Source organism: Sminthopsis crassicaudata, chromosome 3, assembly GCF_048593235.1.
Source record: "Sminthopsis crassicaudata isolate SCR6 chromosome 3, ASM4859323v1, whole genome shotgun sequence".
NCBI classification, from domain to species: Eukaryota; Metazoa; Chordata; class Mammalia; order Dasyuromorphia; family Dasyuridae; genus Sminthopsis; species Sminthopsis crassicaudata.
The window spans coordinates 534,836,668-534,856,374 of NC_133619.1; the positions used below are offsets into that span (position 1 = coordinate 534,836,668).

Here is a 19,707-nt window from a genome sequence, read left to right on the forward strand (position 1 = left end):
CTCTCATAGGCAGAGAATGCAAATATGCCAATCTTTGTTCTTCATTGTTCTTTGTGATTTAATGAACTCAGAGTTGGATGCTGTCCTTCACTTCTAAGAACCTGGATTTTGTGGTGTTTAATCATACCCTGAGGATAAAAATCCAGTCAGAGCTGGAACCAAAATAATCTTGAAATAACCATGTTTCAATAATGATAAATTTGAGTTATAGCTCTTAGTGCCCAAGACTTTGATGTTATTGTACAGGCTTATTTTCATTTATATTCCATTACCAGTCACCAGAGTATCATAGAATTCTATAGTATTAGAACTGGAATGAATTTTAGATTCTGGAATCCACCACCTTATTATACATATGGGGAAACGGGCCCATTGAGGTGAAATTATTTACCCAGGGTGACAGAGCTGGCTGATGGAAGAACTGGAACTGGTGCTCAGGTCCTAAATACTCCAACTTGTGTGTGTGTGTGTGTGTGTGTGTATGTGTGTGTATGTGTGTGTGTGTTTAATAGTTGTCTTGGAAGGCAGTGATCAACAATATCAAGAAACCTTTCTTAAGTAATCTCTATGTACATCACACCATACTAGTGGGTGAACAAAGTACAAGATTCCACTAAGTCATTGCCGCTGTTTTCAAGGATGTATAATCTAATAGACCTAATAGATTTTAGTAGACTTTACTCCAACAGAGAGGTATAAAATTTAATGTTATGCACAAGGAAGTTTGTCATACTGGATGAAGAATTGGTCTTAGAATCAGGAAGACCCAAGCTCAACTCTCATCAGGTGAAACATGCTGGCTCTGTAGTCCTTAGCAGGTGCACCAGGCAGATCTATTGGAAATAACTACATTATTTCAAGTGTAGATTTTTCATCCAGTGCTTTACTATATATTATAGAGAAAGTGCCAACCTATGTTAGAGAAATTTCCTCACCAGGACATCCTTACATTGATTACATTGCAAGTCTGTAAAAAGAAAGTTATAAATGCATTTGTTAAAGAAAAAAAAAATCTGCTCTATATGCAGGGAAAAGTGGAATTAACAGAAGAGATCAGAGAAGTCTTTCTGAATTAAGTACATGAGTAGGAATTCAAGGAGAGGATAAATAGAGAATAGAGACTATTATTTTAACAAAGGCACACAGGAACTACAATTGGGTTCCGTTTTAAGTGCAGTGAACAATCCAGTTTGGATAGAGCATAATTTGAATAAAGAGGAGTAGGGAGAAATTAGATTTGAATGAAAGTATGCCATGAGATAATAGTAGAACTTGAATTCTAGGAAAGCAGTTTAAATTTTACTCCTTAGGCAATGGAGAGCCACTGAATAATTTTTGAACGGAGTAGTGTCATAATTAGATCTATGCATAAGGAAGATTAGTGACAATGGTTTAAAGAAGCAAATGTCCTAATTTTCAAAAAGAGGAAGAGAACAGTATTGCAAGAGATATTATGTATATAAAGTGTACGGAAACCTTCAAGAACTATATAAATGTAAGTTGCTACTAATATTGTGCTTCCCTTGTAACACATCAACCATTGATTGTGGTTTAACCACATCATTAACCATCATCAACCATTGAATGTGACACATTAAACCACTGATAAATGAAACTAGTGAGACAACTGTCAATCAACAAGCATATATTAAACACTTATTATGTGACAGAAATTATGCTAACTATTGGGGTTGCAAATAAGTAGAAAGAAAGTTACTCCAAAGAGTGACTCAAGGAACAGGAGCTCAAGGAATTTACATTCTCATGAAGGAAGACAGTACATAAAAGTAAGCTGAAAAGGAAGGCAGGAAGTGGATATCTGGTATAGTGGTCAGTTTGGTAGAGGAAGATCCAAGTGTACCCTAGAAAAGAATGAGATATGGCTGGCTTGACAGTCATATTTAAATAGAGGTGATGGAAGGAGCTATCCAATCAGAAGAAGAGAATGAAGCAAATAATAGCCATTAATATGCCAGTTTGGAGACAGGTATCTAAGGGATACGTAACTGGGAATGTCTTAGCCTTGTACTATTCAATATTTTTTTCAATGACTTGGATAAAGATTTATCATATGTACAAATGTCCTGAAACTAGGAAAGATAGTAAACATATTAGTTAACAAAGTCAACAAGCAAAAAGATCCTAACAGCAAAGAATAGTAGGCCAAATGTATATAGGATGAAAAAAAGTAGAGTTCTACTTTTGGATATCAAAGAGTCCATTTCATAAGAACAAAGAGAGAGAGAGAATAGCTAGACTACAATTTGTGTAGAGGGTTTAATAGATTATGAACTCAATATAAATCCACAGTGTGCCACGATAGTCAAAATAAACTAATATCATCCTAAACTATTTTAAGACAGGAATATTATCCAGACATAAAAAGGTCAGAGTCCCACTTGCATACTCCTCCTTACTTAATTTTCAACTCAAGTATTGTATTCATTTCTGGTTATTACATTTTAGGAAGGGCATGGACAAGCTGTTTTACATCCCATGTAAAAACAATTAGGATTATAAGAGGTTTGGATACAAACAGGGATTGCTTGAAGAACCTGGTGATGCAACATAGCATTTTCACTCTTTTTGTTGTTGTTTGCTTGCATTTTATTTGTTTTAATTGTTTTGATTGGATTTTTTGCAGCATGATAATTGTATAAATATGTATGCAAAAATTGGAATTAAAAAAAAATAATATGGTGATGTTTAGCCTAAATAAGAGGTGGAATGAGGACGTGATAACTGCCTTCAAGTATCTAAAGAATTACCATAGGAAGGAGATATACAAACTACTTCTATTTGGCCCTGGAGAATAGTAGCCCAATAGATGGAGTTTTCATAGAGGTTCCAGCCAATGATGTTTTAGAATCAGCTTGTACCAGTTCACAAGAGTCCATTATTAAATTTTTCTCATTTACACCATAGAATTTGGTAAAAGCTATAAATCAGAACTTATTTTATTATTTCATTAATTGCCTAGACTAGAGCAAAAGATAGGGAAAATATTAAATTAATGCCAAAATGTGCACTATATTCAAAGAGCCTCTTGCTAAACATTTAACAGTATATTCTTGGTTCTAGATGAATATAAGGAAATAACTCCTCAGTTTTTCCTCAGTTTGACTGAGGTAATGTCCATTCAGTAATTAAGTCTAGGTAAGAATTGAAACAAAGAATGGCCACTTTTACTGAGTCATGTCATCTTCATTATCATCATCCAATCTGGGAGGGGAAGACCCTCAGGGTTTCTGGCCAGAACAGAAGCAATTACTATTTACATTCATTCTAAGTCAATCAGGATGCAAACTATGACTATCTGCAGCTTGATCTGAGATCTATTGTTGGCCAATCAATGAGAGCTAGAGAGATTTGTTTTTTAGGTTTGGTCCTTCAGAAAGAAATATAAACTCCAAAATATCTTGGGAGGTTTCAACAAGTAAAAACAACAATAATAACAACAGAAATTACAATCCTTTGGGCAGATCCAGGGTCTCCCATTGCATCCAGCATCATCTCCAGTCATCCTGATCTATACCTTGCCACTGCACCCATATGAATCTGGAAGAGAAAATGAGGCTGGTGACTTTCCACAGCCCTCCCTCACTTAAATCCAAATCACCTCCCTAATTTCATGGTGAGATGAAGGACAAACAACAGGAACAACTACAAACTTTGGAGGCATTTTTTAGGCATTGGTAGGACTAGCTAACCTTTCAGTCTCTTCTGAAATTCATAATGTTGAAAGAACTATATGGGAAGGATAATGAGAATAGAGTGGGAAATAGAGATTACATTACCAAGCTTAAAACTGGAAAGCATCTAAGAAACCATTTTGTGCTAACTTGACTGATTATTAAAAAAGGAAATCAAAGCCCAGGGATGTTTTCCACTGTCTTATACTGGTTCTTAGTGAACTGGATGCACGAGTTTTGGAGAGGAAAAAAGACTGTTTTTACCTTTTCTATTCTACTTGTAAACGATGGTGGCTGATAGCTGAGTTCTCCTGATAGATACACAGAAGCCGGAGTATTTTTTTTTTTTCCCTAATAATAGACAATGACTACAATAGCTCACATTTCTGGAGTACTTTAAAGTATGTAAAGAATGTGTTCACAACTCTACATAGGAAGGAAGAAAGCATTTAAGTATCTACTATGTGCCACATTCTGGGCTATGTGCTTAACAAATATTGTCACAATTAATCCTGAAAACTATACTGGGAGACAAATGCTACCATAATGTCTCCATTTTAGAGTTGAGAAAGCTTAGACAGAAGGAGATCAAGTGAATTGCCCAGGATCATCATACAAATATTTTCTTCCTCCCTCCCTCCCTCCCCTTCCCCTCCCTTCCTTCTTCCTTCCTTCCTTCCTTCCTTCCTTCCTTCCTTCCTTCCTTCCTCCCTCCCTCCCTCCCTCCCTCCCTCCCTCCCTCCCTCCCTTCCTTCCTTCTTTCCTTCTTTCCTTCCTTCCTTCCTTCCTTCCTTCCTTCCTTCCTTCCTTCCTTCCTTCCTTCCTTCCTTCCTTCCTTCCTTCCTTCCTTCCTTCCTTCCTTCCTCCTTCCTTCTTTTCTTCTTTCCTTCCTTCCTTCCTTCCTTCCTTCCTTCCTTCCTTCCTTCCTTCCTTCCTTCCTTCCTTCCTTCCTTCCTTCCTTCCTTCCTTCCTTCCTTCCTTCCTTCCTTCCTTCCTTCCTTCCTTCCTTCCTTCCTCGATTCTTACTGAATTTCATATTAGAAAATCCAAATCCAAGGATCTAGCCTTTCAAGATTCTTCTGGTTTTTCTCTCTCTCATCTAGTCCACTGGTATCCCACTCAATGAATCTAAAAATACTTATTAAGTGCCTACTATGTGTCAGGCATTTTTCTAAGACTGGAGATAGAAAAAGAGGTAAAGGAAAGTCCCTATAGTCAAAGAGCTTACAGTCTAAATGGAGGAGATAACATGCAAACAAGTATAGTACAACAAAACTATATACAAGATAAATAGGAATTAGAAAGAGATTTTAGGAGCTGCCTTTTGACTTAAAAAACTCAAGTTGACATCATCTATGTTAAATTGCATTTTCATTTATTATGTTAAACTTTTTCAAATAATATTATAGTCCAGTTCATACCCATCTGGGGTATTAGCTTTCTCTCCTAAGGTTGTGTCATCAACAAATATTTTTAAGCCCTTAACATACCTGGCACTGTGCTGTGCGCTGAGAATATAATAAAAGGTAAAAACAGCATAGTTTGCAAATTTCATGAGTTTGCCATCTATGCCTTTATTCAAATCATTCATCAAAAAATGTTAAATTGCTGAATTCATTGCATATTGTTACCAGTCTATTAGCCAGTTCTGAATCCATGTGCTTATATCATCATCTCTTTCATATCTTTCCATCTTTTCCACAAGAATAGCATGAAGTACTTTAGCAACACCTTTACTAAAATCAACGTAAACTATTTCCATTGTGTTCTTTTCACCTCTCATATTTATGATTCTATCATTATAAATGACAGAAAGGAACAAAACTGCTTGTGTCTTAGGTCCAAAAGCAACAGTATACCTTCCATGCACATCCATGTCAAGTTTCACTTGATTCTTAAAATGGTTCTCAAAATGTGACACAATATTATGCACAAGACTTCTATAAACAAGCAAATATTTATGAGAGAAATTTTCTAATTTTACAAAGTTGAATAAAGCTTAGGTTTGGTTCATAGGAAAGGATGTTATGAATGCTTCTAGTCACAGTTTGGGGTGTTTTTATTTGTTTGTTCCCACTCCTGCATCTTGGCTATTGACCCTGTATATTCCCACTTTACATAAATGAGAAATCAGTTTCCCCATCTCATGGCTGTAACTGATGAGATGTGAAATGAGTTTCTATGAGGGATGAGCACCCTTAAGGTGGTAACTGGAATTTTTCACACAATGTAAACCTCTACCTCTCTATATAAATGTAATCAGGCACAGCACAACCCCAAAGCATTTAAAGACCCATAAATTACAAAGCTTCCAATGAGAATCATTCTCACCTCTTTTTAATACTGTGTATATGCAACAGAGTACAAACGTATCTTTTAAAATTATTTCCTGACACAAGGTTTTACAAAGGTGAATGCTGAAAACTATCTTTGCATTCATTTGGAAAAATAAAATACTATAATAGAAAAGGAAAAATAAACCATAATGAGCTTGTTCATAGTTTTCCTATATAGTTCCCATATAGTTTTCCTGAATCAAAAATAAAGTAAAATTAAAAATGGAAAATAAAATAAAATAAAATTATTTCCTTGTGAGCTCTCACAAACTCATATTTAGCATGGCTAAGGTTTTCTGACAGTTATTCTGAGCATCTTATAAGACATAAGATATAAAAATTATTATAGGGAATTTTAGAAAAAGTAGATACATACACTTTTGGTGTGCAAGAAGAGTTTGATCTAATGTTTAATTCTTTTCCTGAATCTGAAAATCAGTGAAAAATCACAAAATATTCCTTAGTGATTTTTAAATGTATTTCCATCATTTCTCCCCACTCTTTTATACCCTGACTACTTCCGTTGCAAAAGGCCAAAAGTCCTGACAATAACAGAGAGAAAAATAAAATCTAAATTGATGTTTTGCTTACTACAGTGGAGAAATTGATAAGATATTGATCTTTTAACAGTAAAGATACTGAATGGAAACATCTCTTCCTCTGAGCATATAAAGCATATAAAGGTCTCTAAAGGTTTGCCAGTCTGATCATCTTATAGTAAATGTTAAATAACTAAGTCACACTCTGATATCAAGATCTACCTTTACAGAGGTACATTATTAGTTTGCTCCCTTGGCCAAAAATCTCTTCCCAATTTCTGATTGATGGAGAACCTGAGTAGCTCACAATAGATTTGTTGCTTATATCAATGTAAAAACATTTCTGAAGTGTCATTTTTCTCTTTCCTTCTCCATCTTTTGATTTGGATGACCAGAGAAGTACTCTAAGTACCCTCTATCAATGTGCTAAAAAAATAGTGGAGACACACTATTGCCTAAAGTTGTAGGGATATATGGAGAATGTGGGACATTCAGACATATCACCAATGGAGTGGTGAAGTATTGTGGCTATAATGGGCTAATTAGAGACAGGTTTTTTTTCTTCCCCCCCCCCCCCTGCAATAGGCCAATTCTGCATTTTTTAAACTCCATATATAGAGGAGATTGCATTGTTGATTGAAAGATTCAAATGAGAGGATAACTTTTGGTTATCACCATTAAAAAGAAAAATATTTATCTATGATATCACTGCTCTTACACAAAATTCTGGTTTTTACTTTTAGCTTACGGCCTGGAATCCTGCTCCTTTGAGGAGATCTTTATTAAGCCTTCCTTAGTTTTCTAACATAAAAGTAGTGTATTGCCACTTGGAAAGAGCAATAGACTGGGTGTCAGGAGATATAGAATCTTGCCTTAGCTCTGCCAAACATCTGTGTGTCTTTGGGCAAAGTCATTTTCACCTTTCTGGGCCTGAATTACCTTATTGGTTAAAGAAGTTCACTTCCACTTATAAAATCCTGTAGTTATTAATTTTGAACTTCTCAATCCTCAACTCTTTCTTGCAGACCTTATCATACTAAAATGTTATGAGAAATAATTACTATTTGGTGTTTGGATAATACCTTCCACTGTTGAAATGCATGCAGATTCAAAATCATAATGGAAATTTTGGGGTTGATTGCTATTTCAACTCTATCTGGAAATTTGCTAGTTCTCTCATTTATAAAATGGGAATAATAATGCCTTTCCCACCTCACAGGTTTATTGTGTGGCTCAAGTGTGACTTTGGATGTAAAAATCCTTCATGAATTTTAAAGCATCATAGAAATTTGAGTCACATATATTACTTTTTCATCCAAGCCTGTTCCTGCAATTCAAACTACTTTTCACTTCTCTCTTCTTTTTAGCCTCAAAAGAGAAACTTCACCAGGTGAATAGAGCCACTCTAAAATTAGTATTTGAAAATTCTCATCACTTCTTAGTTCAGGCCACACAATGAGATTTTCCTTTGCTGCCAGAATCACTTCATAGGGACTATTATCTAGGAATTCCTATTAATGTTTCAGCCCTAGTGACTACCTTTTGATGATAGGGATGGTCCTCGGACATTTCCCCAGGTTCTATGCAATGCAGTTGACCATAGTCAGCAGGCATTCACCATTAAGGATGATTTCTTAAGCATTCACAAAGCTACTGTATTATGTGAGCAGTTGACTCCCTAAAAAAATGAGGAAAAATTCCCAATGGAAGTACATACATACATACTGAGGCTTCATTTGGAAAACACTGGGCAATTTTGTAGGCTGGAATACTCTTCTTGAATGGATAGACTGTTGGACTTGTAGCAGGAAATCTGAGTTCACATTCTGTTTCTAATACTTTCTAGCTATAAGACTCATGGGAAATGTCTCTTACCCTTAACTTGGAGTACTACTGAGTCTGCAATTAATAAAAATTAAGTTCAAACTTAACCTCAGATAATATTTCTAAAGTAAAATGCCTGGCACATAGGAGACACAATATCAATGCTTATTATTATTATTAATTATTATTATTATTATCAAAATCTTTGAACTTTAGTCTCCTTTTATACAAAATAACAATATTAATACCTATAGTAACTACATCCCAAGATTGTGAGCCTTAATTGAGATTCTATATGTAAAACAATATGAAAAATTGAAGACTCTTAATAAAAATTAGTTATTTCTCTCCCTTCTTTTTCCACCTCTTCTAAAAAATAACATTATGAGCATAAAATGATCTTGAAACTTGTTGAGTCATCCACTCATGGATTCCTCTTTTTTGAGAACTATGTCATATGATAAGATTTCTGTGTTTTTATCCTGTAAGGTCAACAATTAATCAAGTGAAATAAAATAGTATAATTTACTTTTCATGTGTTATTTCACTTGTCAGGCTTGCTCATGATGAAAGCTTATTCTGTGCACATTTTTCAAAAGCATTAGAGGTATTAGAGGAAAGGAATAGAAAAAAGACAAAAAAAAATTTGAAGGAGGAGCTTCTCTTATTTTGAAGGAGGGAAATGACATATAATATGCACCATCTGCCTCAGAAGTTGGTCAGAATCTTAAATAAAGTCTTAATGATCCAGGTTTACACAATTTGTTTGTTCTGAAATATGCACTTATGTTCCTGTGTCAGCCATTAATTTGAGAACTGTTACAAGGCCATAACAACCTTTTTTATATGTCCAATAAACAAGAGCCCAACTCAGCAGATTGCTCTTACGCATGGTATTGTTTTATTAGTGTAATAGCATAATGGCAATAATTCATTCAGTGGTTTATTGGCAACAAAGCGAGTAACTGTAGTTAAATATACTTCACAATGTAGTAATTTGCAAAGGCAAAACTGAGCATCTCTGATTGTGCATCTTGGGACATAGGATATCACAACTGCCTCCAATATCCTCTCCTTAGCATCAGAGAATTTTTAGAATCCATCTTGTCCAACCTGCACTTAAGAATACCTTCTACTACAGTCTTCTAAAATGATCATCAGCCTTTGCTTGAAGACCTCCAGAGAGATAGGATCATAGGATCATTTTTAGCTCAAAGGGACTTTAGGAGTCAGCTAGTCACAGTCATTGATTTTATAAGTTTCTTTTTATAAAGAGCTATAATCTAATTCAACTCTCATTTTACAGTTAGAAAAAGTGATGTTGACAAAGATGAGCCAGGTGGCATAATAGTTAGAGAATAAAACTGAACTCAGAAAGGCCTGGGCCCAAATTTGTGACACTAGCTGTGTGACCCTAGGCAAGTCTGCCTTGGGCTCAGCTATTGCCTCAGTTTCCTTAGCTGTAAAATGTGGATAATAGCAATACCTACTTCTTAGGGTCTAAGGATCAAATGAGATCTTTATAAAGCACTTAAAGTATTAGTACCTGGTACATGATAGTCTCTTAAATGTTTCTTTCCTTCTTTTCTCAAAGGATCATATAGGCAGTAAAAAGCAAAAGGCGGGATTCAAATTCAAGTCTTCTCACTCTTGATATGGTATTTTCGTATTGGGCCATGTTACCCTCCCAAATCCAGTACCCCTGGAAACTCCTTGACCCTGCCTCTTTTAAATAACTCTAATTGTCCACACAAGGCATTCTTTGGCCTTAGTAATATTGAAAGGGCATAAAGAAAATCAGAATTCTCAACCTTATCCCAATGGAACCAAAAGTTCCTAATTCTCTCCCAACTTCTAACCCCATAGGATGCATTTTTCTATCAGATTTAAGTCTTTTCATTTTTTCCAAATATTCTCTGGGTCCACTACTCATGAACCAGCTGCAGGGAATCTATGTTTGTAGTACCCACAGACAGGCCTCCTTGAGCTATTATAACCAATTCTCTAATGTCATCTCTTCAAGGTGGCCAGATAACCTGTAACCAGCCTGTTTGCTTGCCTAGATAAAAGCCTCTCATTCTCCTTTTAGTTTTCAGTGCTACCTCAAATCAGCTTTGCTGCTTTTTTCTTCCATTTGGTCCTGTGTACCTGAATCTGAGACAATTACGTCACCTGAAAGCTTTGAGCATCAGTACTGTGATCAGCCAGGAGAGCAGTCCAATTTCCACTTTGTTCAAACATGGCTTTCCTGTCTTGTCTGGGAAAGTGTCTGCCAATTCATTTCTTTCTTCTTATCAGCAAAGTGCATATATACCCTGCTCATGTTTCTTAATATAAAACACAGGGAAAATCCCCAAGCAGTTGGGAGGCCAGTTAGCGTAAATACTGTCCAGATCTCTGCTCTCATCCCACAGCAGGCACTTTTGTTTGCCATCAAATGAGAAAGCTATTCGACAGGACTCTGCTTTTGTGGATGCCAATCATTTGAAATTGTCAGCCTTTGATAATGGTCTCTTTTAAATAGTTTCTACTGGAGCAAATTTTCTCTTTGAAAGACTGAAAAATATGCTGAGTGTCTTTGACCAAAAAGCCTAATTCATTTTTTGAGAAATCCTTAACAGAGTGGTAGGGGGCCAGTGTTCCATGACATTTTACCAAGGAGACTGACCCAAGAAATCACAGGCAAGCTTTTATATTTTTTATGAAGTGGAGCAATATGGATAGCCACAAAAGGTATGACAAGCATTTACTTTACTTTCTTACTATTAATTTTATTATGAATGCCAACCAAGCTTGAGACAGAATAGGATAAATCAAAGGAAGGAGGGAGGAGTTTCCTTTTAAATACTTTTATTTAAATACTTTTCATTTTACTTCATTATTTCTGAGTGGGGAAAAACTGTTCCAGGGAAGACAATCTATGTGTTTGTCTCTATCCTGTTTGTGAGTGTTCCATTTTGTTTTCTAGATCTTTGTTTCTCTCCCTACTAACTCTCCTCACCCCCAAGGATATGAGATATTTTTTCTCTCTGATTAAAATCCATTGATTTTCAACAAATGACATCTGGGTCTTTGACTAGCAGAGCAGCCAGCTGTGTTTGATGGCATCCAAAGATAAGCTTCCTTGAACTGCTGTAACCCATTTTCTGGTATCTTCCCTTCAAAGGTGGCCAGATAACCTATAACCAGCCAGCTTACTTTCCCAGATAAAAGCTGAGTGTGAGAGACAGTGAGAATGACTGGTATAAGAGTGGTCAAAAGAAGAGGAAAAGATTCCATTTGTGTCTCTTTGTCCTTCCTTACAAACTCCTGAATGATTGACATCACTGCCAGCACTGCTGAGCTCCACAATAATGAATATTTATTGCACACCTCCTGTGTTCCCAGGCCTATGTTGGGCTTCAGGAGAAATAAGAAAAATATTAGATACCATTACTGCCATCAAGGAGCTTATAGTGTGGTTGGTAGGCAGATTCATAGGTATAAAACATGTCAGGATACCATCTCTGATTTTATCCACTTATGTATCCTATAACTATATATATATAACTTAGTTGATAAGGCTTAAGACAGTTAAATTAATTGGCCATGGGAATATCATAATTAAGCTACAGTAGGAACTGAACTCATATTCTTGACTTTGGGAACAGAATTCCATTATACTATATTCACTTGATTTTCAAATTTGTACCCTGATACATGCCAAATTCTAGTTGTGACAAGTTCAGGGAAGGACATAATCTATAAAATGGAAGATAGATATGAGTAAGAATTATGAATTGCCAGCAATGAGATCTTAGTCCATTTTTTCCTTTAAACCACTTATACTAAAAAAAAATTATCATGTTTTGCTATGATATATGTAGTGATCTAAGGAAATAGTGGACCCTTGAAGAAAAAAGAAAGACCGTTTTTTTTTAGCTGCTGCCCATAGCTTGATTTAATGCATCATTTCAACTTCTAAAAACTACCATATTTATTTAGCTACCGAATTTGGTTTTATTGTCTTAAACTATGATACTAGAGAACTGGTATTTGCATTTCTTTGAATCTTTAATACTTAACACAGTGTCTGAGACATAGCTGATATTTAGCAAATGCTTGTTTTGTAATTTTATAAATTTTGTGTTCAAATGCCAACGTCACTAGATAAAAGTGTGGATATATTGATCATATATATTAAGACAAAATGAAAGATAGATGATTTATGATAATTATTGTGAAGATGATGCTCATGACTGAGAATAATGCATGGTGGAGATGCTATATGCTCTTCTAGACATCAGTAATTCACAATCATAGCTGAATTTCAGATGACAAATTGTAATTTCAACTACAGAGAAAATTATTTACAAGCATTCTGTGAAGTAGGGAATGTAAGTGTTGCCATTTTAGAAGAGGGACCTGAGATACAAAGAATGATGTGACTTACCTGAGATCACATAACTGATCCATCACAGAACCATGAACTCAAACCCAGTTCTTTGGACTCAATTCTAATGATTTTTGCTAAATATCACATCGTTTTGGCCTTGATAAGAACAAAATTAAACCACCATGTGACTTATATTGTGTTTAGAACTCTTAAGAGAGAATAAGAAAAATAGTACTAATTTTGATTTTTGTTGTTGTGGAGTCATTTTAGTCATATCTAGCCCTTTATAACCCTATTTAGGAATTTGTTGGCAAAACTATTAGAGGGGTTTGCCATTTCCTTATTAGGCTTTCAGAGGATAAGTGACTTATTTAGAGTCACATACCTAGGAATTGTCTGAAGATTGATTTGAACTCAGGACTTCCAAGTTGAGTGCTCTATTTATATATTGAGCCACTAACTCAATTATCAGTTGTTATCAATAATAATAACTCACATTTATGTACTGTTTTCCCTATACCCACCATTATAAGTAGTATAGATATTAAGTTTTAGAATGAGACAAGGTCACACATAGCTAGTAAGTTTTGGATCTCCTACTAGCTTCAAATTTAGTTATTTTTCCAATACAAGACACTTCTCTACCCTCAAGGGGCTTATGGTCAAAAAGAAGAAAATAACAAAACTTATGATAGATATATAGAAGTAAGTACCTTTGATGAAAACAAAAAACAATTCCATAAGTATATTTATATGTAGATATGGTTCCTCAAGTTGAAACTTGTCCAGTATCTGCAACATAGAAGAATAATTATTAAAGAAATTAAGATTCTATCTAAACCTCTTTGAAGTAAGATGATAATTGTTAATATAAGATGATGCTTTGGTTAAACAGTAGCTTATAAAGGAAAAGCTTGAACCTTTGCTGTGAACTGCTGAGTTCAAATTTTGCTTCTGTTACCTACTAACTGGGTAAGTCACTAAACCTTTCTTATCTTAATAATAGCTCCTCCTTCACAGGATTTTTATGAATAACAAATGAGATAATACATGTGAAGCACTTTGCAAAGCAGAAAGCATTATTATTTCAAGAAAATACTTTTGCCTTGGCATTCTAAATATAAACTATATTTGTAAAATTTGCTCACTTTTTTCCTTTACTGAAAATTAATTAATATCCTGTTTGCTGATTTAATTCAATACTAAGCATTTATTAAGGGTTTACTATTTACTAGGCATTGTGATAAGTGCTAGGGATACAATTATGAAAAAAATAAAGACAGTCCTTTCCTTCAAGGAGTTAAAATCTAATGTGGGAAGACAACACACAAAAAGAATCTGGAAAGTGGGAAAGAGAAAATACTAAGGGACTGGCTTGTAGTTCTTGTAGTTCAAACCAAGCAAAAAATGGAGAGTTAGCTAGAGAGGCCAGATCCAGGTTTCTATAAGGGAGAGCTTTGGGAAGAGTTTATTGCTTTCCACTCAATGGGGAAAGGAGGCTAATAGAGTTGGGAAGATACTGAATATACAAAGTTGAGGTAAATAATATCATGATGAGCTTTCGGGTTATCACTATATCCTACGTGGGACATCTTGTTCTTTAGAGTTCAAAATAAACAGAGCTGCTGATAGAAAATATTTAGTCTATGTTTTCTGTTTTCTTCCTATATCCTTTTTTGACTTATGCTAGCCATTATGTGTTAAGCTATTAACAAAGATTTGTTCAAAGATTTGTTTATTATCATTAATGAAAGAAATGATGATTGAAGTCAACTTCAAAAGATATTCTAACAGAAAGTATCCTTCTATTTTTTTAGGTGCTGAAAATTGAGCCTAGTCATTTCAAGAGAAAGGGAAAAACTAAGAACATGGCTCTGATTGATATTCAATTGGATCATCATGAGCGCTGTGATTGTATATGTAGTTCACGACCACCTCGATAAAAATCAATGGACATGCTCTTTTTAAAAATGAAAGACCTTTTCATTTTAAGGAGGGTGCTATAAGAGAACCTTCTCCTATAGACACCAGAACTTTGCTTCTAGCCTGCATTGCAATGAGTAAAACTGATTGCTGAATTTCAGCATAGCTTTGCTAGTGCCACGGCAGCTAGATATGTGTATTATAGACTTCTGTATCCAAAAATTTAGGACTAAGTTTAGTAGTGCTATCTGAGAAAAGGTCAACATAAATACACATAATGTATCTGTGTCTATCTATCTACATGTAAATAGGTAGATTGAATGGTTTCTCCAATTTATATAAGCAACTGTAATTAGATTCTACATCTGGATTTATGTCTTATTCTCATGAAGCCCTTTGAAGAAGCCAGTGAATTGTGAAATGCCATAAAAGTTGTCTGTAGAGAAGCCAATTTTGTCTATTTGTGTAAAAGTTTTGAATCTTTAAAATATCAAACTTTTGAAAAAAAAGACTTTTCTTACATGTTAAAAATATAAACATGAAAAAAATGTGGTTATAAGAAAAAGTTCAAATGTTGAATTGTTAATTCTTTTAAGATACATTAGGTTCTCTATAGTATGAGCAATAGTAATCCATCCCTCCAATTCTACCAGAATATAGTTTGCAAAAATATATATTCCTACCATTGGAATATCTTTTCATTTGCATTTTGCTGAGGCATGTTAATTTATTTAGCAGCATCTGTCTCTGAAAAATGATGTTCAAAAAGGGATATTTCTAATGTTGCAAATAAAAGATGCACCTTAAAAACCTGAACTCTGAAGGAAAGCTACTCATGCTTATTCAGAGTATATAAAAGTACTCCAAATTCTTTTCTAAAAAAGCAAAAATGCCTTTCCAGAATAGCTTGTAAACTCTCAGTCATTCTTCCAGATGTTATTTCCTATAAGATGTTGGCTGTTATAAACCAGAAAGAAGGGAGCTTTTGAGTGTTAACATAACTGAAAATGGGCTAGAACATTTAATGGCTGAGGATCCAGGCTTAATAATAGGTTTAAGCTCTCTCTAACTGCATCAATTCATTTTTATGTGCATAGCTTTTGTGTTCTTGTCTCTTAGATATATAGAAGTGGATTTATAACAATATTCTGGGCATGGGTTGAAACTGGCAAGCTATCACAAAATATTTATAACTTTAAAGCTCTTATGTTTTAATAACAAGAAACATTTTATAGTTGTTACATCCCTAATCTCATACCTACCAACATGATGCATTTCTCTTTTGGAAACAAACAAAGTCAGGGACTTTCTATAACTCTGTAACTTTATTGAGGAAGCCCTAAGAGCAGTGAAGTAAATATTGTGTTAATGCCAGTTTAGCTCTGCTCTTTCACATGAAAATCCAACTGTTTTTGCTTGTTTATTATTATTATTTATAGTCATTTTTTTTCCTTTCTGGCTCCCAATCGTCTATTTAAGAAGAGACTTACTAGAGCGGAGGAAAATGATTCACTATTCTATGAACCAGCCTCTTCATAGAGCAGCACTGACGTCAAAATTGCCAGTGCTAAGCCTCTTTTTTGTTATTAGTTTTCTTAGGGCTGCTTAGAATGAGCTTCATTTTTCTTCCTGTTTTACAAGATAACAGGACTGCCAGATTGTTCTATGGTGCTAGGTTCACATTTGTTATTAGCAGAAAAAAATGTTCAGCTATTCCAAATAGGTTGAGACAGGGATCTGGTTAAATCCGGAGTAGGAAGAATGTTGGGTACTTTTTTGGGCTAACAGAAAGTCAACACTAATTTTGATGATCTTTAATATTCCTTAAGTTTCCATGTATTTTTCGTTCTATTTTGTTTTTGTTTTTTTATGTAAGAAAAACGAGCTGAAACTTCCCATTTGTTACTTCCTCAATTTCAGAGCACTGAAATGCAATTTCAAATGTTGAAAAAATCCCCAAATTGAAAGTGGTATGCATATTAATAAGAGAGAATCATAAATTTAGTACATTGTAGATTGCCATGATCTTTTTGAAAACTATTCCAATTTTTTTTTCATCATATGAGTTGAAGACAATACCCAACATGACTAAAAAATAAGAACAGTTGAGTTCTCTACCTAACTTTTGATGCTATAAAAACCCAATATGGATTCTGATATAGGTCATATCCAAGTTTTTTGTCAATAGCCAAATGTTCAAGAAGACTTATTCACTGTCTGTGGTATTTTGAGAATGCTTTTTTTGTACCTGGATATTTTATTGATATTTTCCCCAGTTATCTTTTTGTTTTCTATTGTGTTCCTCTAAAATAGTTGATTAAACTTGTTTATTGTTATTGTAATGCATAAAACACTGGATTTGAAATCAGGAAGGCCTGAGCTTGAATCCTGCCTGAATCAACACCATGATAAAGTGGAGATATCCAGGATGTCCCCCAAATTTTAGTGTCACTTATAACATTAAGAATTTTGGAACTCCTTATAATTAAAGTAGTAAAGATTAAAGTAAAATATAAATCCTCACTATTATAGGAATGAAAAATCCAACATCATAAATTTCATTCCCCCCAAGTGTTAATAAATCCAGATTTTCATATGACTTTATTTATATGGGATGTCATTCTTTATTCAATGGATTCTTTATTCAATGGATGCTTGTAGGACAGAATACTGTCCTAAGTGCAATTTTTATGTGTTATAGCTACCCCCACCTCCAAACAACAGCATTTCATTTTCTGTATCAAAATCTAATGCCTCATCTTCCTGGAAAATAAATATTGCTTTTGAAAGAAAATGTGCAATGATTATTCTGTGTACAAATACAATTTTTAAAAGCTGTGCAATATTCCACATTTATTTTCACGACTGTACCCAGCTGTTTGAAATTAAGTGGCATATAGACACGATAGTGTGATTTCGCAGAACTTCATTTCAAAATGCAGAAAACTACAAATTGCTACCTAGACCATGCATTTCCACATGATCAATTGCCTGTTAAACATGCCATGAGGGAAAATGAGATAGTTGCCAAGCAACTTGTTTTGAAGCAACACCTTTTTATCTTGCATCTCTCTCCAAAAAAAAAAAAAAAAAAAAAATCACTATCCTTACTTGTACCCTGAAAGCAACTCTGCTAGAACCTCACTGGGTCAGCATTGCCCTTGCTGTGATTAAATCCCTTCTCTGAAATGCTGCTTTGCTCAAGTTGGGCACCCAGACTCTAGAACTTTAAACTTGTGGCATTGGCAATCTGGCACCTGATTTACTACCAGTGACTGGGGTACATGAACTATTCAAAAAGAACTAGCACCTTTGGAGTGATGGCTTGCTGAACACTTTTCAGGGCTTTTCATCCATTTTTGTTGCACATCTTCACCTTGTGGCTCCAAGAACTTGTAAATATGCACAGTTGGGAAAAAAAATGCATAGTCTCTATCGGGTAATACTCTCAGCACACAGATTAAACTGTTTGAGAGTGACAAGCTAGTCTAAAATTTGTGAGTTAGGAAAATGTTTACCCCAGGCATGTGAAGACTTCACCCAGAAATAAGCAGATGAGAATAATTTGTTCCAATAGCCACAAAGGTAACTGAACCAGGAACTATGAAATTCTTAGAGCTTGGTTAGACATCAAAATCACTAAGGTCCTCCACTGCATCCCAGGCCATCACCAGTTAACTTGACTTTTGTCCTGATACTGGATTTTGATGACTCTGGAAGAGAGAGAAAGGCTGACAACTTTGCAAAACTCTGCTCCACTTAAATCTGGTATCAGAATATCACTCCTGAGATGTCATAAATCTTCTTCAAAAATGAAGGATGAAAAATAACAGAGTACCAAACTTGAATCAGGAAGATATGGATTCAAATTTTTTTCAAATGCTTATTGTATAGCATGGTGTGCCATCAGTTTGCTGAGACAGACTGAATTCTGTCTGCATGCGCTAAATGTCTTGTTTTGGTCTCATACATTATTTTTAAAATAAATAAATTCATTGAGGTAGAATAATCTAAAAGACCATTTGGTCCAAACTTCTCATTTTTCAAAGAGCAAAATTGAGACCCAGAGAGGTTAAATAATTGGCTCAACATCACATAGAAAGAAAGTGAACAAGAAAAGTGAAATTTGAATGTAAGTTATCTTTTTATATGGTTTTAGGGTGTTGGGTTGTTTTTTTTTTTTTTTTTTTTTTTTGTTTTGTTTTGTTTTGTTTTGTTTTGTTTTGTTTTTGGTTTGTTTGTTTGTTTTTAATTTGGACCTGGGATTTTATTTGTGTGAGGAATTCCCAGTGTGTAAAATCCCTCCAATATTTCATGTTCATCTGCAATATATATTCCCAGAGAGTTGATGAAGCTAGAGGTATCACAGATAACCTGCTAAGGCAGGATTAAAGGGCCTTATTTGTTGATCTGTGCTGTGACCAAGACCCTGATACTGATCTGCACTCACCTTTTACTCAAGTAAGACAGATCCTTCCTAAAGTCCTTCTAGGTTCACTTCATCTTTTTATGGATTCTGTCACTCCAGAATCTATTTAGAAACTTGATTTATTTAATGCCATTTGTGAGGGGAAACTAGAGTGTACTTAGACAACTTCCTGGCTTCTCTCTGCCATTTTGGTTCTGCCTTCTAGAGTTATTACTACATCAACAGACTCTCTTTCACTTCTGGTTAAGGGGATTTTTCTGACCTAGCCTTATCGTTGAATGGGTTGCTTCAATTAACTTGAGACTTGTTAAAAGACCTTGGCTTAAAAAGACCAACGTCTCCCACAGCATTCAGACTCATCCTGATCTACATCTGGCCACTGGCCTCTGGTGCTTCAAGAGGAGAAAATGAGACTGGTGACTTTTCATAGCCCTCCCTCTCTCTAATCCAAGCTATGATATCACCTTCCTGATATTATAGTTGTCTTCAAGAACAAAGGAGAGGGGCAACTAGGTGGCACAGTGGATAAAGCACCAGCCTTGAAGTCAGGAGGACCTGAGTTCAAATGTGACCTCAGACACAATACTTC

At 34.9% G+C, this 19,707-nt stretch overlaps 1 protein-coding gene across 2 annotated transcripts in view; it reads left to right on the top strand.

Moving 5' to 3' along the window:
- Window positions 1-17,483, top strand: part of PDGFD (platelet derived growth factor D) — a 303,617-nt gene extending 286,134 nt beyond the window's left edge. For both annotated transcript variants that reach the window (XM_074304387.1, XM_074304388.1), the window contains exon 7: window positions 14,584-17,483. In XM_074304387.1, coding sequence (XP_074160488.1) covers window positions 14,584-14,709 — 126 coding nt within the window. In that variant the 3' untranslated portion in view covers window positions 14,710-17,483. The remainder of the gene's footprint in view (window positions 1-14,583) is intronic.
- The last annotated feature ends 2,224 nt before the right edge of the window (window positions 17,484-19,707 follow it).